The sequence below is a fragment of the Microchirus variegatus genome (assembly GCF_963457635.1).
Source record: "Microchirus variegatus genome assembly, chromosome: 5".
NCBI classification, from domain to species: domain Eukaryota; kingdom Metazoa; phylum Chordata; class Actinopteri; order Pleuronectiformes; family Soleidae; genus Microchirus; species Microchirus variegatus.
This window is the reverse complement of record NC_139806.1, coordinates 29,280,998-29,303,013: the sequence shown is the minus strand read 5'-3', so window position 1 is coordinate 29,303,013 and position 22,016 is coordinate 29,280,998. Positions and strand designations below refer to the sequence as shown.

Genomic DNA, 22,016 nt, shown 5'->3' with positions numbered 1-22,016 from the left:
TATTATTATTATTATTATTATTGTGTTTATTGTTTTATTTTTATTATTATATTATATTATAATATATAAATAATAATAATAATAATGTATATATTATAATATAATACAATAATAATAAAAATAAAACAATACACATAATAATAATGATAATAATAATAATAAATATTATTATTATTATGTGCATGCTCAATATATTTTTCTGCAGCAGCCTTGCAGCACCACTTACAGGCCTGGTATTTTATGTTTTTTTATTTATTTTTTATTTTAAACTAGTTTTTTTAGAATTAATTTTAATTTGTTTAAAATAAGAATTTTGGAAGAATCATGTCCATGCAGCAGCACAGAATTGTGTAACATGAGTGATCTGCTGCAATTGCACCGCCCGGCCACTTAGGGGCGCTGACGTGATAAAAAGTAGGTGCCCTGGTCAGCGGTGGGAGTCGCTCAGTGTCTCCTGCTCCTCCTCCTCCCTCAGTGCCTCCTCCCCTTGTTACAGACCAACCTTCCTCCTCCTCCTCCGCTGGTACCTCCCAGGTGCTGGGACTCCTCTAACCGGACTTTCCTCTCCAGTTTACCCAGCAGAGGAGGAAGTTGAAGCGGGGCGGTCCGAGCCTCAAACTTCTACAAACTTCCGTAAACTTCCGTATTTCTTTTTCTCGCCTTCTTCTTCTTCTTCTTCTTCTTCTTCTTCTTCTTTTTGTCGCGTTTCCTCTCTCGGTCCCGGGCTCAGTGTCCCGCTGATCAACATGTCTCTCCGGTCACAGAAGACCACCACCACCACCTCCTACCGGACGGTGAGCGCGGCCGCCCCGGAGCAGGTGACCGGCTCGGTCATCTCCAGCAGGTCGGTGTCGCCGATGCCCGTCGCTCAGAACGGCGCGTACGAGACGGTCCGGTACCTGGTTCCGATGCAGCAGCCGGTGCAGCAGTCGGTGCAGCAGCAGCAGTCCTACATGCTGATGCCTCAGCAGATGATGCAGCCGATGATGCAGCCAATGATGCAGCCGATGATGCAGTGCGTCTCCCCGCTTTACCTGCAGTCCATGCCCCGACTGAGCGTCAGCAGCCAGTCCGACTCCGAGTTGCTCTACCTGCAGCAGCAGCAGGCGACCACGGAGGTGAGTGACCCAACTCTCTGCTGCTGATCGGTGTTATTAGTTATGATAATGCCCTACTAACCTACCCACTGAACCTTTTACCAACCTACTGTTCCAACTATCTCCCTAAACATTTACTCAACTACCGTTTAACTACAAACAATAACCACCTACCTAACTACTTTATTATCAACTTACTTACTTGCCTACCCATCTTATTACCTACCTAACTACTTTATTATCAACTTACTTACTTGCCTACCCATCTTATTACCTACCTAACCACTTAATTACCTCCCTAACTACTTTATTATCAACTTACTTACCTACCTATTACTATTTACCTACCCATCAGTGTTATTAGTTATGATAATGCCCACTAACCTGCAGACTTAACCTTTTACTTACCTACCTTTCTAACTATATCCCTAAACATTTACTCACCTACCGTTCAACTACCAATCCTAACCACTTAATTACCCCCCTAACTACTTTATTATCAACATACTTTCTTACCTATTATAATTTACCTACCCATCAGTGTTATTAGTTATGATAATGCCCTACTAACCTACCCACTAAACCTTTTACCAACCTACCTTTCCAACTATCTCCCTAAACATGTACTCACCTACTGTTTACCTACCAACCCTAACCCTAACCACCTACCTAACTACTTTATTATCAACATACTTACTTACCTACCCATCTTATTACCTAACCCTAACCCTAACCCTAACCCACCCCCTAAATACTTTATCAACTTACTTACCTACCTATTACTATTTACCTATCCATCAGTGTTATTAGTTATGATAATGCCCACTAACCTGCAGACTAACCCTTTTACTTACCTACCTTTACCTTACCTTACCTTTATTATCAACTTACTTACCTGCCTATTACCATTTCCCTACCTACGATCTGCGTACATATCTACCTTCCTAACTATTTAACCAAACGACCTACATATTCATTTACATACCTAACTGCCTACTGGCTTAATTGCCTACCTATATAACTTATTACCTACCAATCAACTAACTCACCACCTGCGTGTCCGTTTACCCACTTACCTACCGATCTACCATTTACCTACCAAACTAATAACCTATCTGCATACTCAACCACCAACCTCACTATTTACCTACTCTCTTACCAAGCTACACACCTACATGCCTAGCTGCATACCTACCTATGTATTGACATACATAACTCTGTGTCTATTTACTTACCCATCTAATATCACCTACTTATTTACCAAACTACCTACTTTTTCAACGACATACTCAGGTAATTTCCTACCCTTATAGGTACAGTAATTACTAAACTATCTACCATTTATTTACCTACCAAACTGCTTACTTATTTAACTAATCTGTCATTACCTCTCTACATACTTCCCTAAGCTACTTAGCTACCTTTCTACCATTGACCGACCCACGGACTTAACCACCTACCTAACGAATGACTTCTTTATGTGCTTTGTCGCGTCAAACCAAAACAAAACGCGGATACGAGTCACTTCCGCCTGGTGATCGATAGTTTAATTCCTTACCTGCGGCGACAACATGAACACTTTCCCGATGTGATTGCTATGTTATCTCAAGTGAAACCGTGGCGTAATACGACTTAAAACACCCGAGTTAAGTGATAGAAGTGCATTTATTTGCAGACAAACGAGTCAAAGTGTAAATCCTCCCTGCAGTTTTATGACGATTCGAACACATGGAGGTTGGTTGTCCCGGTGTGAACATGCTTGTAACCTGCCTCGCGGGTTCCTAGCAGCTGGTTTTATTGGTCACCGCGTGGCGAGGTTTGAATACAGATCAGGTTCAGCTGGGACTCTGTGTCGCTGACAGGGTTTTGTCCTCGATGAAGCTGTTGACATTGACATTATTATGTCTGCAAGACATGAAGTGAGCTTTCTTTATGATTGTGACAGGCGGTAGTCCCAATAATTGCGCCAGTATTGGCCATGTTTTGATCAATATTGGCCAATTATTATATTATGATAGTATTTATTAATCAGCATTTTATTACAAATTAAACACAGAGACTCGATAGATGTTGCCGTGTCACTAAAAGTACATTTTTGATACCAAATTTTTGTGGATTGAAGAAACTTGGCATTTTTGTATTGTTTTGGTATTATGTGCGATCATTAAACCGTTATCCTTTGTGAATCTGTTGTGTTGTTTGCAGCAACTGTCGGTATGACGCGTTGACAGTTTATTAAAGATAATCATCAGACAATTAATAGCTGAAGCAGACAATTGGGAGATGGATTTTCATTATTGTGTGAAAGTTGAAGAAACCAGTTTGTGGTGGGTTTTAATTATTATTTCGCTATCAAAGTTGATGCTGATCTAATCAGCTGGCACAGGTTTCAAAGTTGTTGTTTTTTCCATGTTGGAACACATAATTGTTGCCGACCGTGCACCGACATGTATGCTAGCTTTCATTGATAACATTGGCTTGGAGACAAGAGAACACTAATTGACTGTTTTCAGCTTATATCGTTCTCTTTCGGACAGACTTTTTCTGACTGGAAACCATAGAGAAAACCAGTGATTTCAGCTCCGGATGAAGGATTTCATACACGGAATTTACAAAATAACACGTGGCGGCAGCGGTGGATCGACACGGTTTTGAAAAAGCAATACAAACTTGAGTTTCTGGTTAGAAAAGGCAGCAGATCTGGGATAGTATGTGTATTGGACACAGGGATTAGTGTACAGGAATATCTACTATTCAGGGTGAGGGTTAGGCAAAGACCCTTTTTCTGTCTTTGACTGGAGGCTTCGCGGATATTTACATTAGACGGACAAAAGTTCAAGGCGCGAAGATACGTAACGTTCGCTGCATCATCGGCTGATTAGGACCATTGTTATCACCGTGCAGACGTTAGCGCTTGGCGTTTACCGCGATCGATCAAAAGCGAATTGCCTCGTAAAGCTCGTAAAGGCCGCTCATGTTGTTCAGAACACAGCCGACCTGTTTTATCTGCCTTTACAAGGCACCAGTGTGGTCCCACACCTGCTGTAACGTCGCCGGCAAATTCTTTCCTGCACTGATAACCACTTCCTGAATACCTTGGCCTTTGCCCCCTTTTACATGGTTTACACACAAGGTGTCTGTTGTTGACTGGGGGAAAAGTGTGAGCTTCACTTCCTCATCCGTTTCAGTCAGTCAGAGATAAATGGTCTCGGAGTGTTTGATTCCACACCCAGTCTGACACGCCCTTCATTTGAAGACAAACACGTTCCTCCACCTGGCTGCTGCATCATCATCATCATCGTCTTTGCTGAATCAGTGATCAGAGGTCACACTGCAGTGAAGGCTTCTTCTTTTCCTTGTGCTCGTTTTCCCATCGTTTTCCAACGCCAGAGGAGGTACCCGCACCGCAGTTTGAGAACCTAACATATTAGCTGTGTCCCAATAACCTGAAGGTTGGATCCTCCAGGTGTGCATTTCGTTGTCCGGCCGATGTTTGGCCGTTGACAATATCTCATGCCAGCAGCAGTAGATATAATAAATAAAACAAAAACGTTCCGCTTCTTAAATGTGAATATTTTCTGGTTTCTTTGCTCCAGATAACAATGAAATCACTGAAACTGACTAATGCTGGTGTGCGCACGAAACAAGACGTTTATGTAGGACGGTTATAGCCATACAGATCCATTAAGTCGCCTGGATCCAGTGGATCAAAAATACAAAAGTTCCAGGTGCCGCAGGAGCGCGACTGTGACTGTTAATTAATCGAATAATCGTTTGGTCGGAAAGCATTAAAAAATGTTGAGCGGTGAAATTATGACGTCTTTGTCCACGAACCAAAAAATGATTCCGCTTTAAATGATTTCATGGTTTATTTGGAGCAAAGAAATGAAGAAAATAGTCACATTTAAGACGCTAAAACAATCCGAAGTCTCGTTTTGATCGTGAAAAAAAGCTTCAAATAGTCGACGATTCATTTAGTAAACGTTTAACAGCGTTAGCTGTACCACGATGGAAACACAGATCGTTCTGTGATGAAGAAGAAACGGACTGAAGTTCATCATAGTCTGTTAAATCTGATCTGGCTTCTTTTTTTTTTCTCTCTCCTTTTCTTCTTCTTCTTGTCTTGTTTTGTCGTCTTCAGAGCTCCAGCAGGAAGTCTTCGTCTGTGTTCAGCCAGTCGTCCAGTCCAATCAAGAGCCCAGAGCTGGAGGAGGCAAGGACACACACACACACACGCACACGCACACGCACACGCACACACACACACAAACACACACACACACACACACTGAATTCTAATGAATACAGGCGTCTTGGCAAACGTGCAAATATGTGTTGGCACTCTGGAGACACAGTTCTCAAAGTGTGTTGTTCCTCTGGTGCTACTTTGAGATGTATTTCATGCGTTTAGAGCTTCAGCTCACGATCGTGCTCACAATCGATTCACGTGTCGCGTGTTTACTTGCTTAATCGAGGAATCGCGTGATTTCTTTGTTTATCTGGAGCAACAGAAACCAGAAGAGAAACCAGTTCACATTTAAGAAGCTAAAACGAGCAGAAATATGGTTTTAATCGCGAAAAATGATTAAAACCGTATTAATAATCGATTATTCGAGTGATTGTTTCAGCCCTTGCTGGTGGTTCACTGAGACTTCTGCACTCTGAAAACCCTGAATTTGCAGACGGCTCGAAGGCTGCATCCTGCAAGTACACTCTTAGAAAAAAGGGTTCCAAAAGGGTCCTTCTACATGGGCTGAGGTTCTACCTGGAACCATTTGCTTCTGAAAAACTCTTTCCTGAAGAAAGGGTTTTTCAAGGGTTCTTGGTAACAGTAATGGTTCCAGTAAGAACCATTTTGTTCCAGAGAACCCTTTAAAACCCCTTTCCTGAATAAAGGGTTTTAAAATGGTTCTTGGTGGAACCCTCCAAAAGGGTTCCTCGTGGTTCTAACCCTATGAGGACAAGCCGAAGAACTTTATATGGTTCTACATAGCACTTTTATTTCTAAGAGTGTACCGTATGTTACGTTGTCTTTTTTTGGGGGGGGAAAAATCTAAAATAATAATAAAAATAATAGGTGCAAACAAAGCCATCCTGACCTGGATTTGCGCCTATTATTTTGAAACAAACAAGCAGAAAAACACAACGTCAAAGCTTCCAAACTGTTCAAACTCTTCTCACACACACACACACGCACAAATGAGTCTGAAACGTGTCGCAGCAAGTCAAAGGCGATCCACTCCCAACGTCTCTGAAGTCAACCCTCATGATTTAATGAGAGGAAACGAGGCGGAGGGAAGACGAGCAAAAGAAGACGTTTAACTGGAAGAAAGGACAAAATTGTTATTTTTAGGGCCCGAGCTACGAATGGCAGGGGCCGTAACAGAACCAATTGTTAATCCTTCAGATTATTATTATATCCGTGTCTTTCTGGTCATTTTTGAGGGGATTAACGTGCATAAAAACTCCCGAAACTTGCCATGGAGGTCAGGTCTGGCCAAAATGCGACATTGCATTGCTCAGGGGCTCTATAGCGACCCCCTAAGGTGAAAACATAGGCAAAATTGAGTTTCACAGAATTACACGAAACTTGGTGGGAAGACGTTATCGACCACAACGAACAAAAAAGTCGACCGTAAACCACGGCCTCAGCTCAACAGGAAGTCAGCCATTATGAATTTTGCTGTCCATTTTGGCGATTTGCATCGTACGTAAATGAGTGAACTCATCAGAGCGCAAGCGCAGGAGAATCAGCTGTCATTTAGAAATGAGATCACGTGTAGTTGTGAGTCGAGATTGCGATTTCTTTGCCCTAATGTGCGTAGACTAGGCCTACGCAGGACAAACGCAGAGTCATAATCACCAGCGGTGTTGTGGACACTCCCATCTTAAGCTGTGTCGGCACACTTTCATTTGAGGAAATGTTGTCCTGGAAATTCCTTGAAATTTGATGTCAACCAAGGTGTGTGATTATCGCATTGGGGGCGTGGTTACGTGAATCGATACAACCCTACTTCAAGGTGAGAATGAGGCGACGTTTACGAGGCAGGGGAAAGCGTCACCCAGTTTTTTCACCTGCGGGGAAAGTGAAAGCTGATTCCTCCAGACGGGTCACAACACTTCGACTTCAGCTTCGACTGCAGCGGAGGTTTGGTTTCACCCGTTTCTGTTTTTCATTTTGTGAGAAGAAGAGAAGAAAATGTCAGGAATGCCACGTTTACAGCAGATCAGAGCAGCTCCTCATGCTTTAAAAAAAATACATGATGATGATAAATCACTCTAGGAATAGATGGACAAACTCCTCTTTTTTTATTCCGCTTGTCTAGACAGGCGCGGTCGCTGTGTCAGCGTAACAACAAGGGTTTTAATCCATGCTTTAATACACGATAAACAATCAAAAGATAAGTCACCAGACTTCCTGTGTGATGTGTGCACACGCCAAGCGAGTTGGAGCAGAAGAAGAAGAAGAATCAGCAGTTCAGTGATTTTTATCTGCTCCATTTGCACCAATTTATCCCCAAATCACCTTCTAATCTAAGCAATGACACTACAGATTACAGGTTTTTGGGGATTGACACTGAAACAGACACATAAGCAGGCGTATTGGTTTTTATAAAACATACAAACGTGTGATCTAATAGACCTAAGAGCAAACAATAAAACAATAAAAATACTAGTACTGTGCAAAAGGTTAACGCAAGTTAACGCACATTAACGCGTGTTAACGCACATTAACGCGTGTTAACGCATGACACGTTTCCATGACGACTGACCGGAAATAATAATAATAAGTTAGCTGCATTAGCTCCTTTTAGCGCCGTTAGTGCGCCTACAGTCGAGTTGGAGCGCTCCATTTATCAAAGGAAAAGAGCAGCGCTAACAAATAACTAGCGTACCTGTGCCTCTGTTTTTAAAGTTTAGCGTTACTTTAGAGACTCATTTTAACAATCGGGAGTCACGTAAACATGATGTCACACTTTTCCCGGGCAGTCGTCATGCCAAAGAGTAAACATGGGTTTTAAGATGCGTTCAGAAAGTTACATTTTGTGAAACAAACCCTCACATTCCGCGGTTTCCTCATCTTTGCTATGATTCCGTCATCACAACTGTGCAAATATGCTAATGTCACGGGCCGGATAAAACTGGTTTGCAGGGCCAGATCTGGCCCCCGGGCCTTATGTTGCCCATGTAAGAGCTGCAACTTTGTCTTAATATTTGATGTCACCACGTTACTTGTGATGCCAGGGAAAACTCAACCACACAGATTACCGGGAATTCTTTAGAGTTCCTTGTAGTAAAAGTTCCTGCTAATGTTGGTGAAAACTCAACCACGCAGATTAGCGGGAATTCTTTTAAGTTCCTGCTATTGTTGGTGTAAATGGGGGCCATTAATGACTCCAGCTAATAGTTTTTCCGAGTTTGTCTCTTTAGGGTGAACTGTGATTTCACTGGTAATACATCAGGGATTTCGTGCCAAGACAAACGGCATCAAAGCTTTGAAAGTGAGATCCTCCCCTGTTTTGACAACAGCCATATACATGAAGCTGCAGGTTAGGATCTAAAGGAATGCACACGCCCACTGCAAAGGCCTGTGGGAAGTAGGCAGGACACACCCAGAGTGGCTCTGTCAGCGCTGTGACAGTTAAAAAAAAGAGTGTTGTAACACTAAAGCAGGGCGTAGCTGCACACACACACACAGGCTGATACCGAGTTCCTTCACACTCATGTTCCTGACTGTTGACGATGGGTGTGTCTGCACAGACGCGTCACGCTCTCGTCTTTCTGCTTCTCCGTCGAAAAGAGAAACTCATGTGCAGAGTGAGCAGAAAAATCACCTCCATTCTAGCGGAAAACGGGCAAGGTAGCGTGTCAGCTTTGTGCCGTGTCCGCAACCTCTTTACGTCGTCAGAAACCGTTCACAGGGTCCCCCCCCCCCCTCCCCCATTGGTTCTTGAAATCCTTGAAAGTTTGAGATTTTGAAAGTTTAGTTGATGTTTTCGGTAAATGTCTCCATTGTTTGTTAAGACGCCACCTACTGTTTCATGCCCTGCACTGCTTGACGTACGTAGACTAGGCCTACGCAGCGCAAACGTCAAGTCATAATTGCTAGCGGTAATGTTGTCCAGTAACATCTTGTCTGAAGGTTTGAAGGTTTGGTCTTTACTTCGTGGACGCCTGAAGAAACCATACATAGGGGTTCCCCACGGTCCTTGAAATCCATGAAAGTTTGAGAATTTGAAAGTTGTGTTTAGTACGTAGGCCAGGCCTACGCAGAGCAAATGTTGAAATGTCGTTCTCTCTGCCGTTGACGTTAGATTACCAAAGAAAATTACGAAAAGTCAAAATGTTTTAAGCGCTAACATTACCGTAAAAATTCAATGTTTCAAATCGTTTTGTTCACACCTATATTTTTTTTCCTGACTTCTCTGGACTGGAGGTCAACTCCAATTCCAATTTTCATGAAAACTGTACTTTGCAAAATTTGATTATGGCACAATATCCGTGGGACTGGGGCGGCCCACGACCAAGTGGAAAGACAACTTGGCTTGTGACTGAAGGGTTTGCCGGGCTGGGTGTACCCCTGAGCAAGGTACCCAACCCCCATTGGTCATCGATAATCATTTGGATCATCCTAGAACCCCGAGAGGGGGAGTGGCCGAAAGACAAAGACAGATATCAGAGGGTCTAATGTGATAACGCAATAATTGTTTCCGTTTTCTTCCCATCGTCGCGTAAACCACCGCAGACTCGGCTGCTACGATGATCTTGGACCTTAGCGGAGGCCTGCATTTGTTCTGCACCAAAAGCCCCAAAGCACATTCCTTGTATTTTAACCACGACTGTGGCGCTAAACCAGATTCTGTGTGCGTCAAACGTTCCTGGAGAAGCCACCGCGTGCTTTCACGCCGTGTTATCACTCAGACGGTTCAGCCGAGGTCAAAGTCACCGACAGACGCGTCGAGTGAAAGACGTTTCTGGAGCAGGTCGAAGGTTCAAGCGTCGCCGCGGCTGTTGACGGACATGTTTTCCTCCCGCGCGGACGAACCTCGTCGAGTTTTTCTCAAAACTGCAGCGTCTGCGTTATCTGCTTCCACTGAGGCTTCTCTCACCACTGCAGGGAATGTGAAGTATTCACAGTTAATTACAGGGACGGGGGAAGGGGGAAGGAGGGCGTCGCTTGTGTGGTGGCTCTGGATGGCAGGGCTTGTTTACTGTGTTGTTTACATTGTTGTTTGCCATGAGGGAAACTGATGGAGCAACCGACAGATGTGATTTTCAGGCCATTTGAGTTTGAAAGGGATGTTTATGTAGTTCTGGCTCCTGGATTGACAGGAGTTTGATGAAGCAGTTGAATCAAACTCTGGTCCACAGTTATTCTATGTTGATTTTTAGAAATCCGGGTGGCCGTTAACGGACGCAGATTCTTTTATTTGGCCCCAATTTTCTTTGTTGATGAAAATAGGGTTAGGGTTAGATGTCTGGCACTGTGAGGTCACACCGAGAGCCTGTGTGGTAAGACGACTCGCCTCGCTCTTCAAAAGCAACCTCTTGTGTAACGCGAGTCCTGAAAGCCCGAGCCTGGCTCACTGACCTAAATCACCTCACATACACACACAGATATTTGCAGGTATTCTCCTTTGGAATCTTAGTCTCAGGAATTAGATTATGTGTCATTAGAACCAACATTTGGTCTGCTGTTCCTGACGAGGTCGGTGTTTATGTCAGCAAGAGGCAACAAATACCACAACACAATAAACCGGGGCCTGGCATAATGATGAGGCAATGTGATGATGTATTAGGTTACTGCGAGACACATTGTGCAGAGCAGTAAACCTCTGTCTGCAGTGGGAAGGAAAGAATCAGCTTTCACATCGAAAAAACAACAACAAAAGATGCCAATTCCTATCGGCTCTGATTGGCGGTCATGTAAACAACGGGGTTAGCATGCAGAGTTAAGACTTCTGCATTAACCTCAAGAATCAAGAATCACCTTCTGAAGTAACAAAATATAGTTTATCCTAATGTTTACCATAGGTGGCCACAATATCTGGCAGATTTTCTCTCTCGTCTGTCACAGTGGTTAATCATCACAACGCCGGCACATCGTCGGCAATGTTGCGAGGAACTGCCATCGGTTCACAAGTAGTCGCTCGAGACGCATTCTAGGACCAGGTGTGAGCTGACGCACTTGGACGTGTCCACTCGTGACCACATGTTATTGTTAGTTAGCGTCAGGTTTGCACTAAGGCCTTTGGCTGATTTGGCTGTTGGTGTTTTGAACAGGATGTTTTGTGGGTTAGGGTTCTTTGAGCTTCTGTTTTTACAAGGTGAACGTTACTGCACTTTACTGTAAGGCTCTCATTTTCAAATGTGGACATGTTGCTAAGCTGTTGAGCGTCGCTGGCGGCTGGTATTGCTAACCCCCCCGAAGCAGAGCGGTGTTTCTACCGAATGACGAAACAGGAGCATGCCGGGCTTGCAGGGATTCGTTCTGCGATGTAATTAAGTGATGTGCGATGTTTTATTTTCCTACTTCCTCTCCCACTCGTGCCGAATTCTGCTGGTCAGAAATAGAAGCGTTGCGGATACGCAGGCGGACGCAACCGGTGTATTTTAGGGCATCACAACGGCTAACCCGAGATCGTACTGCTGACTTAGTGGACGAGATCTATTCCAATAATCATTTTCACCAACTGATCCGCTAGCGTCTTTGTGATTACCATGGGCAAGTTTGTGGAAACCAAAAATAAAGACCTTGGTATCAGTAGACCAATTATAGGTGAGCCATTTTGACCAATTTTCTCTTCACGAACAACACACTGCAAAGGCAGATCCCTAACTCTTCACCCACTGACCTCCTCCTCCTCATCATCATGAGGCTGCTGCCGTGTTCCTCCCACACATTCTACACAGTGATACGAGCGCAACGACGCTGCAGCCGGGAATTTAGCATCCGTCCGCAGCTTGGCTTCCTATTAAAGTGGCGATCGGAGAATCGTCCAGAGACTCTGCAGACGACCACACGCGATCACGATCCAAACAGACGCAGTTTTGGCTCTTTTTCCAACACAGAACTTTCCCCTTCACTATCTTTTTGTGCTTAAAGTTTTACCCCAAAACACGCCACGGAAATACACCAAAGAACACAGTATTTGTACTTTGTTCCATGCACAACACTGCTGCGGTGTGTATTCTCTCTCCATGTGGGCGTTCAGGTTCCCTCTCTCCACTGGAATGACAGGCATGTTCTCGTAGCAGCCACAGCCCTGAGACACACCCACCTCTCCATGTGATCACGATAAGGCTCGTTTAGCATTATTGACTCGTCTCTGTGTCTTATACTCTCTTTTTTTTTGGTGGCGAAAACTACGGATTTCCTGATTTTCTGCCTGAATTTGTCATGAAAATGTGACTCATTCTTTGACTCAAACACATTTATTGTTACTACAATTATGTGTGTGTTATCAGCTCAAGCTCAATGTATTTCTTATTTCCGGGTCAACTACGATGAAGCACAGATAACATTTAAGGAAAAATTCATGCAGGAAGCCAGATTACTCCAAAGGGCACTGACTGGCCCCGGTTATTATTTATTTATCAGCCGTTTGATTAGAAATTCCTTTTTTTGTGTTGTTTAACAGCAGCCTGCGTCCATGATGTTGCATCATTGAGTTATTTTTTTCCGTATTCTCTTATTTTCATGCATTTTTATTCCCAGAAACTTGATATATTTTTGGATTATTTTTGATTGAAAATAACAAAGAAACCTCTTCTTTCTGTATTGTTTGTTACCTTTTATATTCTACCAGATGGAGAGAAAATTGTCTCAATATATGGGCAAAAACATGTTTGTTTTTTTTAGAGCAGAAATCAAACTACGAAGAAACTTGTTACCGTTTTTAGCTTATAGTTCCAAAACCTACTTAAAGTTCAAAAATCTACTTATAGTTCAAAAATCTACTTTTAGTTCCAAAATCTACTTAAAGTTCAAAAATCTACTTATAGTTCTAAAATCTACTTAAAGTTCCAAAATCTACTTATACTTCCAGAATCTACTTAAAGTTCCAAAATCTACTTATGTTCCAATATCTTCCTATAGTTCCAAAATCTACTTAAAGTTCCAAAATCTACTTAAAGTTCCAGAATATACTTAAAGTTCCAAAATCTACTTAAAGTTCCAAAATCTAGTTATAGTTTCAAAATCTACTTATAATTCCAAAATCTACTTATAATTCCAAAATCTACTTATAATTCCAAAATCTACTTATGTTCCAATATCTTCCTATAGTTCCAGAATCTACTTAAAGTTCCAGAATCTACTTAAAGTTCCAAAATGTACTTATACTTCCAAGATCTACTAATATTTTCAAAATCTACTTAGAATTCCAAAGTCTTCTTAAACCAGGAAAATCTTCACATTTAAGCTAAAACGATCAGAAATCAGAATGAATTAGCAGGCATAGCTAGAAGGCTGCACCCTGCAATAAATCAGGACACGGTTAAAGATTAGCTTGTCATAGAAAAAAAAGAAACTCACTGCCGTACATGACAAATGATAAATGACAAATGACGTCATGGACTTCAGGAACAGAAACTTGCCATTGGATTATTTGTAAAGTGATTTTTTTTTGTTAAAAACACAAGCAGCTTTGAGGCAAAGTGAGTCACACGGAGCTAAAACAAGCACGAGGGAAGTGGGATTACAAAGACATGACAGATGGCGTTGGCGTGGAGAGTTTGACAGACGAGTGTTTGCAGAGAGTGAAGGTGTTTTTTTATGCTGCGTGAGCTCAGATCTGCTCGCTGTGACCTGAGGTAACAGGTTACGCAACAGTTTGAGGGTTTTTGTTTTGTGTGTGTGTGTGTGTGTGTGTGTGTGTGTGTGGTGTAATGATTGTTTGACTCGACTGTGTTGCTACATGCAGATAACAGGTGATGGTGGTGGGGGGCGTGTCGGGCTCGGATCACGTGTTTCGCATGGGGACGACATGCGATGACAATCTCGAGCTTCCAGTGTGGCGGCGTCGTAACTAAAAGAGCGTTTCCAGTCGTAAATAAACTGAGTGATACCTGGCTGTCACTCAACAAAACTCACGCTAAGTCAGTTTACCCTCACTGTGTAACCACACACCACCAGTCTCCTCTTATAGCCACTAATATATAGTTCCAACATCTACTTAAAGATCCAAAATCTACTGATAGTTCCAAAATCTATTCATAATTCCAAAATCTACTTCCCCTTGTACCAAATACCTTTAAAACCAGGAAAAGTCATCACAGGTCCCTTATTTTATCCTAATCCTGGCCTGATGTGTAACAACAATATCTCTCTCTCTCTCGTCATCCTTTGTTTCTGCACCAGGAGGAAGAGGAGGAAGAAGAAGAGGAGGAGGAGGAGGACGACGAGGATGCAGTGGAGGTGGAGGAGGTGGAGATCGTCAACGTCATCCAGCACAAGCCGTCGATCGACAGGATCACGAGGACAGAGTTGAGGTCCGAGCTGAGGGAGACGCCTCAGCCGGCCAAGATGGACACGCGCTACTTTGGCGAGCTGCTGGCCGACGTCTACAGGAAGAACTGCGACATCCACTCCTGCATCTCCGAGCACGTGACCAAGATCCGCGGACCGTGAGTGTCTTTGGCAGACGATTGACGCGCCGCTGTTTTAAAACGTCGACACTAAATCGCGATGACACACTGTAAATCTGTGACTGATCCCAGCGCTGACTGGAATGCAGCATTTTAACTTTAGAATCAGGTTTATCTGGTGCACCATGCATTATCCCTTTATAGAGCCAGTGTGTAAGGATTATGAAGCCTCTCCATCAGTGACAGTACCTGGGGTTTTCTTTAGTTCCTGCTCTGATGAGGTTCAGCCGAGCTGATACTGAAGTGTGACACCAACAGACTGACGGCCACTGATTGGTCAGAGAGTGTCGTCAATGAAGAGTCATCAGCGTGACGTCTGACATGAGAATCAAAGCCAACAACGTCCAACTGGAGATCACTTAAAAAGACTTAGAATTCTACATATGATTCCAAAACCTACTTATAGTTTCAAAGTTTTCTTATAGTTCCAAAATCTACTCATAAATCCAAAATCGACTTATATTTTCAAAAGCTACTTAAAGTTCCAAAATCTAATTATAATTCCAAATTCCCCACAGAGACGTGAATACAAGTCAAACACACACACACGCACGCACGCACGCACGCACGCACGCACGCACGCACGCACGCACGCACGCACGCACACACACATTCCTGTCTTCATTGTTTGTCCTTCCTCTCTGTGTTTCAGGAAACACCAGCTGGATCAAAGCAGTGAATTCAAGGTGGGAATCAAACCATCGTCATCTTCGTGTGATGTGTGACGCTACGTCCGTCTGTCCATTCATGTGTGTGTGTGTGTGTGTGGTGTGTGTGTGTGTGTCTTCAGATGGAGAAAGAGGAAGTGGAGGCTTTGATTCCCAAAGGAACCACAGAACTGACCAAACAACAGATACGATACCTGCTGCAGGTGAGTCAGTGACGTCAGAAACACTCAACAACAACAACAACAACAACAACAACAGCAATGCTAACGCTAACATGACATGTTTTGGTTTCAGACTCGTCTGATCGCAGACAGGAGCATGCGTCTGCTTCTGTCCACCTTCAGCAGCCTGAGGGAGGAGCTGCTGCACATGTCTGAGGACCTGAGGGTAAGTGATTAACACCTTCTGTTTGTGATATCTACAACATTTAAAAACTAGCGTCCAATCACAGACCAGATTCACCAAACTCTTTACACTTATGTCCTGAAAATCTTAAAAGAACTAAACGTTCTTTAGTAAAATTATAATAACACCACCAGATTTTAAGGTGAGAATTTGGACTCAGGGATTAAGGGAAAGTCCTGACTTTAAACTGAGAATTCCGGCTCAGGGATTAAAAGAAAGCGATAACTTTAAACTGGAAAACCGGACTCAAGAGAAAGTCCAGATTTTAACTGAGAATTCTGGGATTTTAAATCAGAATTCTGACTCTAATCTTGAAATCCTGAGAAAAGCATCAGAACTTCTGAGATTGAAGGCAAAATCCTTAAGAAAAGTCTGACTTAATCTCAGCATTCTGACACCAAACCCAAATGATAGAGTTTCACAAATTTATTTGTCGCATGGAGAAAAGAAACTAAACAAATTATTCACATTTAAGGAACTTGTTTTAAATCATCGTGGATAAATCGTCACGTGTCGTCGGCTTCAACTCAGAAAACATTCAGATTATACTCCAGGTTGATGTGAGGTGAGACAATGTGCAGGCACAGGGACGAGGTGATAAAGAGTCTCTGCACAAAGGCTTTAAGAAAACTCTCTCACTGTGTGTGTGTGTGTGTGTGTGTGTGTGTGTTGTCACAGCGTCTGGAGGGTGAGAAGGAGTCTCTGGAGAGAGATCTGGCTTTCAAGGCCGACCAGGCCCGGCAGTACGACAGCCTCCTGGAGGCCGTGAGAGACAACAACAGGCAGCTGCAGGTACAGGAGACACCACAGAGCAGAAATGTCTTCTTTCTTTAGGATTTCTTTGTTCTCTTTGTTTGAAGAACGACTTTTGATTCTAACTGTGACTCAGTTTGGGGCCGTCCACAAGGAAACAGCGTTTAGGTCGACCTGAAACTGTATTTCAGTATTGAAAAGGCCTCCCAAAGTGAAGAATTCTGACTCAGAGATTAAGAGAAAGTCCAGACTTTAAAATGAGAATTCTGAGTCTGGGATTTAATGGTGAGAATTCTGACTCAGATTTAGGAAATTCCAGACTTTAAACTGAGAATTCTGGGATTTTAAAATCAGAATTCTGACTCTGACTTGGAGAAAAACGTCAGAACTTCTGAGACTGAAGAACAAAATTCTTCAGAAAATCTGACTTTAATCTCAGCAAACCGAACACCAAACCAAAAGGGAACTTTTTGAACACGTCAAAGTTTCTGATAATCTGTGTGTGTGTGTGTGTGCAGGTGTCTCTGAAGGAAACCAGCTCCACGCAGCGTTCCCTCGAGAGCAAACTGATGAGCAGCCGCAGCACGGACTCCAACCGAGACTTCAAGATCAAAGAGCAGGAGGGGAGAATGCGAGCGCTGGAGAAGGAGAACGAGATTCTCCGTCAGAAGGTAGAAGAACGGACGATGAAGGAGGAGATGATGATGATGATGATGATGATGATTTTTCCTCTCTCTTAATCCAGCTTGCAGGTCAAGGCAACAGCACCACGCTGCACCTGAAGACGGAGGAGCTGTCGCGTCAGTACAACGATCAGCTCAAATCCCTCCGAGAAGAGAAAGACCAGGAGCTCCAGAGGCTGAGGGTGAGAATCGAGAAGAAAAAACACCAATTTTTTAAAAAAAATTCTTCTGATCGATACACGTCCACCATTTTTTCCTCGTCCGCGCAGACGCAGATCACGCGAATCCAGACGGAGGTGAGGACGGAGAGGTCGTCGACGACGTCGTCCTCCTCCTCCTCCTCGTCGGAGAAGAGTCTCCAGCTGAAGATCTCAGAGCTGCTCGCCATGTTGGAGAAGCGGCAGACGACCATCACCAAACAGGAGGAGGTAAAGCAACAACCCCACGACTCGCTAACAACAGCGCTGATGTTGCGACAAAGACACTTTGATGTTTTTTTTGTTCTGGAGGCGCTCGGAATGTTAAAAATGTCACGATACGGAATTTGTCACCGTGTTCTTTTCTTGGCTCGAGGTGAAATCTTTGAACCCAACCATCAAACGCTGAAAGGATCAGAGTAGAGCTGTAATCAACCAAAGAAACTCTTGGTCGACTAAAGCCCAGAAAATTTCAACTAAAAATCTTTGCGAGTGCAGCTATTTTAATTTGAAAAGACCCACAGCCACAATTGGAGTTTTGCATTACGTTCATCTGCACAATACCATAACCCGCGGTATCCGAAAATAATGTACTATGTCAACTAGTAATATCAGAACTGAACATAGGAGCGCAGCTTCACGGCTGAGACACAATCAACGATTATTAGACTAAAACATTGAGATATGCTAATAATTCTGATATATTCATACTCAAAACGGACGGAGCAACCATAGCTTAGCGTTTTTAAATGATATGTCATGTTTGTAGAGCCGTGAAAAGCAAACTGTTGCTTGCAAAGTTTGCGTTCCACTTTTTTACCGTTATCTATTTTTGAAAAATGCTGCCACACTGATGATGTCTTTGACATGGATGTGACAGGAGGACTGACTGTAGCCTCAATGAAAAGCTCAAAATTCACGTGTAATTAATGGCTGGATGAATTTGTGGTCAGGCAAATATTTGAAGGCACTGATGATCCAGCATCAAATGTCCCTCAGATTATGCAGGATTACGATGGAAAAACAATAACACCATAAAGTAGAAATAACAATAATAATACTACTAATAAAAATGCCATTAATGTTTATAGAAAGGCTTCGTTATGAAGTTAAGCAACATGGCAAACTTCCTAAAAACAACTCCCAGGATCAGGTGGCTTTTTGAATAAATTAAATTCCATATGCACAAAGAGTGTGTGTTTGTGTGTGTGTTTGTGTGTGTGTGTCACTCTTCAGGTCCGACAGCATTCCGAGTTTGTGTGTGTGTGTCGTCAGCCAATTTAGCCTCAGGAATGTTTTTGTCACTGCAGGTGCAGGTTGTCACACACACACACACACACACACACACACACACACACACACACACACACACACACACACACACACACACACACACACACACACACACACACACACACACACACACACACAGAGAACACGGTTCACATGGATACAAACTGAGTTGCACGAATTTCCCAAAACTCGGTGGGAAGATGTTTTAGACCGAGGCGAACAAAAAAAGTCAACCGTAACCATGGCCTAAACTCAACAGGAAGTCAGCCATTTTGGTATTTTGGCAGCTTTTTTGGCGATTTTCCAATCGCAAAATTAGCGGGGGAAAAAGTGCCAATTTGTACTGGTTTATTTTGTTGTTTTGTGTTGAAGCCGCTAAAAAGCAAAAAAGTCCATATTAAAGTCCTGTGTATGTATTTGAAAACTTCATTGTCAGGCGTCCCAATACTTTTGGGCTAGAATATTGTAAAGAAATAGCTCAAAATGGCCTCGTCCTAAAAGAATAAACTACAAATGACAATGAAATTGTTCAAAATGTATTGCTTTTACTTTGTGTTGTTGTATTTAAACAAAATTCCCCCTTTGGGTTTAAGTGCGATGAAATACAAGCCTTAATGTATGGAAACTCTGCTGACCTTTGACCCCTCTAACAGGAGATCAGGAAGCTGATGCAGGAAAGGAACGACAGCGGCAGCAGCTCCACCAAGACCATCATCACCAAGAGGTAAAACACCACAGCTGAGTGTCAGAGTAGCACCCTCTTGTGGCAGCAGGGGGTGCTGTTGCACAGCAAATGTATTCAAATATCTGTGTGTTAAATTGTTTTCCAGTTATCAGAAGCTCTGCTAATGACAAAACTACAACGATAAAACTTTGAGTGATACAAATGTTTGTGTGTGTGTGTGTGTAGGTACAGGAACCAGTACCCGATCCTGGGTCTGCTCAGTGACGACTACCAGTACCAGGTCAACTCACCCCGCGAGGAGGACAAGACCATCGTCATCGAGAGAACTGGAACCACCTATGGCAAAATATAGGTAAGACAACAGGAGCGAAGGAGACGCAGAGATGAGGATGATCTTCCCTGGACTTTCTTGAGTTTGGTTGAAGATGTTTTTCAAGTCTCATCCAGGAGGCTTCTCCAGAAGTGAGGAGGAGACGTGAAACATCGTCAACCAAACTCAAGCAAGTCCAGATGCCTACAGGGAACTCCTTAAGAGGTCAGAGATGGAGATGATCTTCAGGAATTCCCTGTAGGTACCTGGACTTTCTAGAGTAAATTCGGAGATGGTTCACCTCAAATCCAGGTGGTGAAACATCTTCAACCAAACTCAAGAAAGTCCAGTTGCCTACAGGGAACTCCTGAAAAGATCAGAGAGGAAATCCCAGTGAAGGTTCTCAGTCATCTTCAGGACTTGCTTGAGTCGGAGGAGATGTTTTACCTCAAATCCAGGAGGCTTCTCCAGAACTGAAGAAGAGAGTTGCAACATCGGTAACCAAGCTCAAGCAAGTCCAGATGGAGATGATCTTCAGGAATTCCCTGTAGGCACCTGGACTTTCTTGAGTAAATTCGGAGATGTTTCACTTCTTATCCAGGAGGCTTCTCCGGAACTGAAGAAGAGAGGTGAAACATCTTCAACCAAACTCAAACAAATCCAGATGCCTACAGGGAACTCCTGAAAAGGTCAGAGAGGAAAATTTCGGTGAAGGTTCTCAGTTATCTTCAGGAACACCTTGTAGGCAACTGGACTTTCTTGAGTAAATCTGGAGATGTTGAAACATCTTCAGGTAAGAAGATGCATCTGAATCTTCAGGATAAACTCAAGGAAGTCAAGTTTTATGGCATCTCCAGCGAAACTCATGAGGACGACTGAGAACCTTCACTGTCGCGCTAGGCAACAGGAACTTGCTTGAGTTTGGTCGGAGATGTTTCACCTCTCATCCAGGAGGCTTCTCCAGAATCATCTTCAACCAGACGTGCAACGTCTAAACGTCTCGTAGGACGTCTTTCATCGTGGGTTTTTTGGGTGTAAACTCCATGTTTGAACACAAAATCCTTACAATGCTGCTTCTCTCCGACAGGAACGACTGGATGACGAGAAGACGCGGACGTCGCCTCCCTCCTCACATTCCCACAATCCTGTGCATGCTTGTTGCCCCTTCCTCCCTCCCTCCTTCCTTATCCTTCCAGAGACGGTGGTGGTTTGTTTCCGATTTTTTTTGCTTTGACCGAATTGGCCTTGTTTAGGGGTGACTGTTTATTTTTTGCTGTTGTTTGGGCTTTTTCATATAAAAAAGGGGGGAAAGTATGAAAATAATAATAATAATAATGATATTAATCATATAAGACCAAACCTTTTCACACTGATTTTTTCTAAACTAAAAGTTTTAAGTGTCTAAGGAACTTGAGAAAGTCAAATTATAGTTTAAAACCAGTGGTTCCCATAGACTGGGTCGGGACCCACAGATAAATTTGCAGAATCTTTAGTTAAGATTTACGTGGATACGTTTACTAAACACCTCTTGGAAACGATGCTTCACACATACACTGAAACACAGCAAACAGGGGTTTAATGGTTGTTGCTCATCGAACACTGAGAATACACGAGATGCATTCAACGGCTCCGGTAAATGTCTGCCGAGATCGACAGCAGCTTCGAGTAAACTCTCGTCACTTCTGCAAACGCTTGCTCGCTGCTGATGCGTCACAGAGAAGCTTCGTCACTGGAGTAGAACCTTTTTATATTTGCTAATTTTAATATATTAAGAAAAAGGCACAGAAAGTTTTTTTATATATATATATATGAACGAGTGAATAATGAAATCCTCATGCTCATCCCCTGAAATGATCTCCTCCTTTAGCCCGGAGGAACGATGGAGTTATCCCTTCGCATGTAAATATTTACATACAGTACGTATAATTATATATTTTAGCAGCGTCTGAAAATAATTTTCTATTTTGATCGGGTAGTTTTTTTTTTTTTTGCTTTTGTTGTTAGCTGCAAAACTCTTTTTTTGTTTTTTAACGTGTCAATCCGACGTCGTTTGTGTACGACAGTGGGATCTGGTATATTCTTTCAGGTGGGGGGGGGATTAGAGGCGGGTGTTTGGAGTTACGGAACTGGATTAATGTTGGATTATTAATGGTGGAAGTTAAAGCACAATATTCCTTCAGCTGTATAGTGAGTCTTCTTTAAGATTTGGCTCCGTCTGCACTGGGTACGAGTTTTAATCTTTCGCAACGTCGCTGCAGGTCGGAGTTTTAATTGT

General features: G+C 43.0%; 1 protein-coding gene across 1 annotated transcript; it reads left to right on the top strand.

Moving 5' to 3' along the window:
- The first annotated feature begins 701 nt into the window (after positions 1-701).
- pof1b (POF1B actin binding protein) lies at positions 702-21,653 on the top strand. Its single transcript, XM_083889676.1, has 13 exons — positions 702-1,118; positions 5,239-5,310; positions 14,461-14,726; positions 15,400-15,433; positions 15,538-15,618; positions 15,710-15,802; positions 16,499-16,612; positions 17,092-17,244; positions 17,319-17,438; positions 17,526-17,684; positions 19,400-19,470; positions 19,657-19,783; positions 20,829-21,653. The coding sequence occupies exons 1-12, from the start codon at positions 747-749 to the stop codon at positions 19,781-19,783; spliced, it is 1,662 nt and encodes a 553-aa protein (XP_083745802.1). The 5' UTR covers positions 702-746; the 3' UTR covers positions 20,829-21,653.
- Positions 21,654-22,016: the final 363 nt, after the last annotated feature.